The 9,708-nt window shown below is 44.9% G+C and overlaps 1 protein-coding gene across 1 annotated transcript in view; it reads right to left on the reverse strand.

The window, feature by feature from the left end:
- STOX2 (storkhead box 2) overlaps positions 1 to 8,752 on the reverse strand; it is a 176,268-nt gene extending 167,516 nt beyond the window's left edge. Inside the window, exon 1 of the mRNA XM_003415832.4 lies at positions 8,587 to 8,752. Within this exon, the coding sequence (XP_003415880.2) occupies positions 8,587 to 8,752 (166 nt within the window). The remainder of the gene's footprint in view (positions 1 to 8,586) is intronic.
- Between the last annotated feature and the right edge of the window lie 956 nt (positions 8,753 to 9,708).

Genomic DNA, 9,708 nt, shown 5'->3' on the forward strand with positions numbered 1-9,708 from the left:
TGCTATCGGGCCTTCATTTTATCCAATAATGAAACGATTAAGAAGTAAAATTGGATATGCCAAAAGCAATAAATGGTCTCCTAGCTCTTTTAGGGGAACCAACCAGACAGGAATGTGCAGTGGAGGTGACCTGGAGGTAATCGCTGCAAAGCAAGTCGGTTCCTCCCTCTGAGACTTGGCCATCAGAAGGATGGGGCCAGACATACGTCCTGTCACCCCCAGCGCCCATAGGCAGCTGCCAAGTCTCTCTTTTATCTTCAAAAAGGGAAAACTTGGCCTGGAGGGGCCCTCACGGATTAGCACAGAAAGATAAATGGAGATTTTTAACTGAGTACAAGTTACCTGAGCCATAATTTCTAACTGAAGAGAATTATGACAGGTGTCTGAAACATACATGAGTTACATGGTGGTCTGGACTCTGTGCTGCTACTTGCACGGCTCTAATTGTTTTCAAGCCTGACTGTAGATAGAAAAAAAAAGTTTTGTTTTGTTTTGTTTTTTCTACAGTATATTCCTTTTATGGACAATACAACAGCTTCTGAATGAAAGCAAAAACCAGTAAAACAAATCCAAGAGTTAAAAAGCACTTTGCTTTTGAGAACAGGAGAGCAGACAATCTCCAGGCAATCCTAACCTCAACTCTCTAGATTTTTAGAAACCCAAGTAGGATTCAGAATTAATGGAATCCAACTGACCCTCCACCTGTTGGAAATAAAAATAACTTAATCATCTGCTGCCTTCAAAGAAGTAGAACATAAAGTACAAAAAGCTAATCTACTCCCGTGTTCTCAGCTACCAAGCTACGTGGATGACCTCCAGCCTATACCTGAACCTTTATTTTTCACTCGTGTGCCAGTTCCGTATTTCTAATTGCCTGAAAGATTATCTCTACTTGGACAAGCCAACCCATATGTCCAAAATGGAACTCATTATCTGTTCCATCTTCCCCACCTTCCTTGTCATTTATTCTAGTCTTCCAACAAAAATCCTTGATTCACCTTTTATTTTCTTTCACCTCCTAAGTCCAGTCACAGTTACAAGAAACAGTGAGCTCCTTTGTCATCCCAGATCTGCCTGCCTCTTCACTTCTCTTCCGCCTTCCATGACCCGTGACAGTTTTCCATGTGTGGCATGACTGCCACTGGGATGTGTGAGCTCATTTTAAGTCGTACCTAGTGGAATATTTTTTAGTAGAATAGATACTAATTTTAACAGGTATTTGAAAAATATTATCAAATGAATAATATCAGATTATATAAATGAAGCCCATAACATCACAGAAAATAGTTTCCTTTAAATTCATTTAAATAAAAAATGAGCCAAATTAAAGAAAATATTACGTAAATAACACTACAGATGAACAGAGCAAAAAAATCCTGAGGGTAGTATGCCAGTGCCTCACTGGTCTCTGGGGATCCTTGCCATCTCACCACTGGGTTCCCACACCAGCCCTTCAAACGCCTCGGGATGGTCTCCTAGCCTCCAGAAACTCACCTCTTTGATTAACTCTGCAAACCACTGCCAGGCACAACTTCCTAAAATGCTCTCTTCATCTCTTCTCTCTCAAACTCACAAATCTTTCATCTATCACATCAACTTTGAATTCCTCCTAAATTCCAAGGCCCCATTCAGCCTAGCTAACATTATCTCTTTTTTAACATTATCTCCGGTTACGTCCAAAGTGACAGCAGGACAAATTTCATATGCACATTTTCATTTCCAGCTCCATGCCTCACTGCTTCCACAACCTTCCCCCAATCCTCCAGGGCTTCAAGTCCAACCCAGTCCTTCAAGACTCAAGCAGGTCCTTCCCTTCTCTGAACTCCTACTTATCAACCACCCCACCCAACTCTTGATGACATCCTATTATTTACTGTTTTCTAAGGGTTGAATCATTGTCCACTGGACCTGTCTACCAACCACAACACAACACCCTTGAAGGACAGGATCACAGACATATATTTACATTATATATATGAACACATTAAGCCAAAAGTTTTACATATATATATATATATATATAAATATAACTTCCACAGTTATGAAAGGATAACTCATATTAGGAGTTGAAGACATCTATTCTTTCAACTGTTTTAAAGAAGGCATTTTTAGTCATTTGTCCAGTAAACATTTACTGAGTGCCTCCTACGTGCCAAGCTCTGTAGCTGCCGGCAAAATGGAAATGTACTGTTACTTAGAAGCCCACCGTCTATCACAGGAGGTGCACATGTAAACACGTGGTGTGATACAATGTGACTCTGTTACTTTAACACAAGCATAAGGCAAACATCCTGGGAGTGATTCACTGCAGAAGGGATCTGGAGGAAGACTGAAGAAAACAGGGACTATGAGCCCTTCTGGAAGGTTAAACAGGATTCTATCAGACTGACAATGACAGAAAGCACATTTTATCCAGTATAACAAACTGCAAAATGACAACAAAGCTGCTGAGGGTAAAGCGTCCACAGGGCCTGGAGCACAGGAAGGTGGGAAAAGAAACGAAGAAGTCATGGAGAAAATGGGGAACAACGTGCCATGGAGAGCTTCGGTCTAGGCCTTCATCTACAGGCGTGAGAAACTTTAAAAAGGGAAGCAACATGATCAGTTTTACTTTAGGAAAAAATAAAAAAACTGGAAGATATTGTAATGGAACACCAGCAGACTGAAATAACAGGAATGAAAAGGAGCAGACAGATTTTACAGCCCTGGTGGTGCAATGATAGCGACACACAGTGACCCTATAGGGCCGGATAGGACTGCCCCAGAGGGTTTCCACAGTATGGCTGGTGGATTCAAACTGCTGACCTTTTGGTTAGCAGTGACGGCACTTAACCACTGTGCCACCAGGGCTCTATAGGGTCAGAATCAACTCAATGGCAATGAGTTTTTTGGCGGTGCAATGGTTAAAGGCTTGGCTGCTAACCGAAAGGTTGGTGGATCGAATCCACCGGCAGATCCTTGGAGGGAGGAAGAGATTAGGAGATCTGCTCCCATAAAGATTACAGCCTAGGGAACACAATGGGGCAGTTCTACTCTGTCATATAGGGTTTCTGTGAGTTGGAATCAACTCGATGGCACACAACAGAAACCAACAAGACGTGCTGACCAGCTGGTCGGGCATTCCAACGTCAAATAAGAACAGCCTGGGGATTAGCTACTTAAGAAAAAGTTTATTATCCCCTTAAAAAATTACCCATGCCATTTCTTCCTTCTGTTACTGTAGCTTAGGCTAATTTAGAGTTGACTACACAGTCTCTGTGATATATCTATAAAAACCAAAAACCAAACCCACTGCTGTCCAGTCGATTCCAACTCATAGCAACCCTACAGGACAGAGTAGAACTGCCCCATGGAGTTTCCAAGGAGCGCCTGGAGGGTCTGAACTGCCGACCTCTTGGTTAGCAGCCGTAGCACTTAACCACTACACCACCGGGGTTTCTGTATCTATAAAAGTCTGCCTAAATTCGAAAGTTAGCATATTATCCCACCAGCAAGGATATAATCAGATATTGCTCTTGGGTTATATCTGCATTCAGCATAAGCAGTCTTGTATTGAAGGACATGCAATCGTCCGAATTGTCTTGAATCTCTGGGGCATAGGGAATTTAAGGCTAGAATTGTTCCGAATGTGTTAAGGTTTTTATACAATATATTCATATTCCTTTTTTCAAATAAAAACTTTCACAAGAGTGTAAAAGATATTGAAATACCAAGAGAAGTGACCTTTTGTAAGCACATTCATGTTCTCCTGGGAAATAAAGAATAAAGTCATTCACCACCAAGTGTAATATTCCTCACTTCCACTTGCCTGATGAAAGCAGTCAGCATAGGTAGTTTCAAATTAAAACATAGTAGGAGCAGCTAGGCTGAAAATGGATCTCTGCAATAAGGCAAAGGGGGTGACAGCATGCTGTTTATTAAAACTTGCATATGATTATAACTTGCCATGTCTTAATCGATCATTTCACCCCATTACTCTGGTTACCAGGCAAACACTAAGATGCAAACATTTAACATGATGTTGGAGGATGCCAGGAAACGGGATTCCATTGCAAAATGAGCACAGTTCCCAAATATGGAAGCACATGACTCCAATAAGTAGAAAGGGGGCAAAGGTTCTTGAACGATTTATGTGTGAGTGTTCAGAAATCTGGCCCTTGCTCATTACAGAGCCACCACTGAGCCCAGCTCTGTAAGGGAAGCATGGAACAGATGACTCCTTACATATTACTCTCCAGGGATACAGCTGGTTTGTGGCAGGCCCAGGTTAGAACCTAGAGCGCCGGTCTTCCACTCCCAGAAAGCTTGTCTCTTGAAATAACAGAACATAAGTAACAGGAACACAGAGTCCAATGTGTCTCAGAATTGGTTTCTATTAAATGAAAACTAATAAACTAATTAATCAAGGTAGTATGCTGGCAATTTTTCCTCACTGATTATATTAATTTAAATTAGCCAACAAAACATTTAAATTTTCTTCAGGTGTCAGTTCAAGGGCTTTTGCTTTATCTTGCTTTTTGAGTCCTTTATCCATAGCATAAAAAAAAGTCTGCTTTGCGCTTTAAAGAGGTTCTTTAAAATGATAAGCACTAAGCTAAAACGTACCATAACTTCAGGGTGTCTCATTCATAAGCAAAGTCTTTTATGGACATGCTCTCCAGGACCTTTATAATAGAAAAATTATTTCCAATCTTAATCAAAAGAATGTCCAAAACTTGGTAGCATTACATGTAGAATATAAAGAAGCACTCACCACCAGGGCTGGGGGCAGGGGGAGAGTTTGAGAAAATTAAAAGTTAGCATCACTGGGGTGAAGAAGTCAGAGTTCACACATTCTAACAGAGAAGACTTTAACAGCTTCACCAATAAAAGGTTTCAGGCCTTGAAAAGCATTTCACGAAGGTGTATAACCGTGATTTCACCGATAAAGTACTACACATGGTACAGATAAGCAGCTTTGGTGGCGCAGTGGTTAAGTGCTCGACTGCTAACCAGAAGGTCGGCGGTTACAATCCACCAGCCACTCCCTGAGAGAAAGATGTGGCAGTCGGCTTCCATAAAGGTTATAGCCTTGGAAACCCTATGGGGCAGTTCTACTCTGTCCTGTCCTATAGGGTCGCTGTGAGTCAGAATCGGCTCAAAAGCAATGGGTTTGGTTTTGGTTTTATGGTACAAATAGTTCCCTCTCTGTAGGGAGTTTTACTTTGATCTCTAGTTTGTGTAGCAAAACTAAAAGGAGTTTAATAGCAGAATTGTTAGTGTTAGCAATGTGGAAGAACGATCCCACAACCATTTGGTCCAACCCCTTTTCTTCTTCAGATAATGCCATACACATTTTACTAGTCATCCTGATTTGAACAAAAGGCAAGGTTTTCCTTCTTCTGCCCAGAAACTACCACTGGGAATTAATATTCAAGATGGACAATAAGCCCATCACATGGCCCATGAACTGGCTGGTTGCTAGGAGGCCTGTGACTTCTTAGGACCACTTTAGATTTGGTAGCAGGAACCGGAAGATTAAACAGTCATACATGCCATGGTCTTCGCGATTTAATGTTTCAGGATTCTCTATCTAGCTGTCCCTTTGCAGACCCTTTTAGTTTTATACAGGCCTATTCTAACCTCTTGAGCTTAAGTGTAGTTTATCCTGAAGGTATATGAAAAAGCAAGGCTAAACGTCAAGCCTTTTGATATAAATCACATTTCAAACTGGTAACTCCTTATTGTGGAGAAAACACTGTTTGAAATGGTGCTATCTCATTAGGAAGTTACTACGGAAAGCCTACAATTCTGCTTTAATAAATGGGATTACACTTGAAGTATCTAATGTGTGATAGGCACTATAGACCAATAGGACCATTACTAATATCTATTTCTAAAAATTTCCAAGATCTCCCATTTCCTAAAGTTTAAAAAAACAGTGATATTTCCCTATACTTTTTTAGAAATATTTGTGGAAGGGAATTTCTAAAAATAGTCTCTTAACAGAAGTTATTTTAGGTTATTTAGTACATCTCTGAAAAGGCTGATCCTGTCCTTTGAATCCAAATAATTTACCCACAACAAAAACTTCACTTTACTGAAAAATAAGTTTGATAATTAGGCCGAATGACTGGACAAACAGAAAGAAGAAATATGAAAAGCCTTATGTGTTTCTAAGCTGCTTCATTTTCTATTTCATTTTATGTGACAAAGGCTCTATTTGTATCCCAAATCACTAACTTTGATACAAGTGGATTTCCTCTACATGTCCTACGAGGGAAAGAATTCCTTTAAATGATCACAAAGTTTTTCAGTATACCATCTATTCCTGCCAACACTCATATTTGGAAAGGAATCATATTTGGAAAGGAAACAGATAAGATACTCCCCAAAGTGGCATGAGAAAGACTCCACCTACTTCCTGATGTTCATCGTAGGTGATTATTCTATTTACTACTTCCTTCCGTTAGCACCAGCACCTGCTTTTTATTGTATGTACTGGCTAACACTTAAAATAAAGAATAAATAATAGCCTACCCTCCCTGGGCAAAAACCGTATTATATGCAGCCTTGTGTCACCAAAAGAATCTTGCAAGCACTTTGCTCTCAGGAGACTTCCATACGATGCTGAATGGATGACACAGCTCTTCCTTTCTTGGCTTTCTGTTTCTCAGCAGTAACCTCACACTGGATCGACAGCGGGAACCACCAATCTGAGGCAGGTTATCCTTCATGATCACCCTGAGGCCATCTTACCATTTGGAGGTCAGAAAATGAAATAAGATCATGGACTTAAATAAAACCAAGAACTTCTAGCCCAAGTCTTCAAAATGCCTTGCAGCACCAGCCACCACAGAGAAGTTCTTTTGTGAAGATTAAAAACATGATCATTATGAAGGAATGCCAAGACAGAAAAACAGGTTCCATGGGAATGTGCCTGGAATTGTGGAAGAATCCTGCAGGCTTGTTGAAATTATGGCCATCTACCCTCCTGATGGGGAAACCCTGGTGGTGTAGTGGCTAAGGGTCGCTATGAGTCGAAATCGACTTGACGGCACTGGGCTGGGCTTGGGACCCTCCTGATAGCTTCAGCTGGTGTCAGCGCTGGTTCCGTAAGAAGAGCAAGAGAGGGGGAACTACTCAGTCAGAATCGAATGAAGACATTCACACTGTAAGCATATGAAACCAAAGATTAGCTGAACACTCAGTGCAGATCTGGGCTTATGCAGAGACGTGTTTTCAGGTTAGGTTTGGATTTAGGTGTATTTCAAAATCTGCTGTCACAAGCCTGAAGATGACAGCAATCACAGCAGTGGCTGACTTAAATTACTCAAGTATAAACTGTAGTTGTCACTTACTTTACAAATTTGGCTTTTCATGAAAGAGAAAATCAAGGGAGCCTTACTGCCAAACTAGTATAACATCCTTACGCGGCCAGATTGTGCTTTAAAAAAAAAAAAAAGTTATTTTCTTTAGACTTTATATTCACAGAAATGTAGTCGCAAAACATTTTTAAAGGATGAGATATTGACCCCAGTTAAAAGGACTTGCTGTTTCAGGGGAAAGACAGTAGAGCTAGGCTATAAACACCAACCACAAAGTTCAATGCCTTCTTCGCAGTTAAGACAGGGCTTAGAATGATCTGGGGTAATACGTGGTTTAAATATAATCTCTGTGCTTCTATTACACTGTTTAAAAGAAAACCAATTATTTCCGAATGAAAAACAAAAATCGATGTCTTCCACATCATTACATACAAGTGGTTAACAATAAGAAGAAAAAAAAATGGAAAGATTTCCAGGATTTTCCTCCTTCAGCATTTCCTCAAGTATTTCAATCCCTGGGTTCCCAAATCACACGCCAAAGCCGTTCCGCTGTATTTCCAGAGGGCTGGCTCCTTCAGAAATGCCTTCAACAGCGTTTTCCAAGCCTTCACTTTCATTGACCATTTTGTTTGTCCTTTCTGCCTGACATGCAAACACATGATACAGCCTCCATTCCGTCCACACAACCTAATTCAAAGCAACATATGTTAAGTCCACACAGAATCATGTGAGCATTCAATCCACATACAAACCATCACCCAACAGAACGCATTCAATGAGCTCCAACACAGTTCTCTGCGTAGAAATAAGACAAGCCCGAGACGTACGCAGAGCTCTTCCCTGACCCAAACAACGGTGCATGGAACCTGTTCCCTTTTTAAGAAATACAAATAAAAAATAAAAAGCTGTTTAAATACCCACTAAGATAACTGGCCACAACGCAGGGACACGCAAGCCTGGTACCGCAGGCTGCACTGGACGCAGGCTCTTCCCCAAAGCTCAAGGAGGTGCTGCGCCGGGGTTTGCAGTCATTTATTTCCCTGCGGCCAAAACGTCCGGCGCGTCCCCGTCCCTGATTTTACCTCTCAAACCCCATATTGAGAGGGCCTGCTGTGGATCTTGCGGAGGTACAAAATGGTGGATGTGAGCTAATTTTTTCCTGCTTTCCCCATAACTTCGCACATCCATCACCGCCCGCCCTCCCATCCGAGCGCCCCAGCAGCGCCGCACCGAGAACGCCCCACCGACCGGGCCCGGAGGCAGGAAGGCGGTCACCCACCTGATGTCATGTAGCCCCGCGAAGCCTGCGGCGCGAAGGCCGCGGGGAAGCGCTTGTGCAGGCGGTAGTCCTTCTCGCTGCGGGACCTCATGCGGTCCGAGGCCCGGTCCGAGAAATCCGAGCTAGGCCAGGCTCGCCGCAGGGTCGTGCTCCGCGTCTTCTTCATGGTGGGGATGGCTACCTGCCGCCGGCTCCTCGGGGCTTCAGCGTCGGGGCGCAGCGCGCTGCTTCATCCGTCTACGGCGGGCACGACCCGGGCGGGCTCTGCGCACATCTTCCCAGCCCCTCCGCGTCGGCGTCTACACCGCCAGCGGCGGGTCCGGCCCTCCCCACGCGCCCCCACAGCCCCACGGCCAAGGCTCCGATTTTACACACGTCCCACAATGCATTAGACTTCATTTGCAATCCGCCCGGCTTATAGCTTCCAGATTCCTGGGGGGAAAGGCACGTTCGGAGGCTCCCCGGCCCCGAGGAGGCGGGGAGGGGGCGGGCGGGCGGGGGGCGCGGAGACTTGCAGCGTGAAAGCAATGGGAGCGCAGACAATGGCCCGATTCAGCGCAGGAGTGCTTAGCCAACTGTGAGCTGCGGCACAAAAGACCCAAACAAATGAGGAGGCCGAGGCCTCCGGGGCTGACCCGGGATGGGCTCCGAGCGGCCGGCGCGCCAGCGAGGGGCGTCCGGGTGACGGCGAGCAAGTTGCGTCCCCGGGGCCTACCAGCCTTGCGGCCCGCAGTCCCCGCGCAGGCCTCTGCCTCCCCGCAGTCCTGGGGGGCGGTCTTCTCCCAGGGGCTCGGGGGGCGGGAGGGCGCGCGTGCACAGGGATCGGAGCAGGCTCTCCAGACAGCGGCCGCGGGGGTCGGCTCTGCGCAATCCGGGAGGAGCCCGGCTCACCCTCAGCGCGGCAGCGCCCGGGCAATCTCCTCCTTCCTCGCCGAGGCTGGGGTGGCGTGGGGGCGTGTGCCGACACGCATGTGCCCCCCACACGCAGGCTGCTACTTACGGGCCGCGGCGGCGAGAGTCACGGCTGCCAAGAGTGCCGAGTGGACACCGGCGCGGGGGGTGGCACCGAGGCTCAGGCGCCAAGTGGACACCGGCGGGGGGCACCGAGGCTCAGGCGCCGAG

This window comes from Loxodonta africana, chromosome 21, assembly GCF_030014295.1.
Source record: "Loxodonta africana isolate mLoxAfr1 chromosome 21, mLoxAfr1.hap2, whole genome shotgun sequence".
NCBI classification, from domain to species: domain Eukaryota; kingdom Metazoa; phylum Chordata; class Mammalia; order Proboscidea; family Elephantidae; genus Loxodonta; species Loxodonta africana.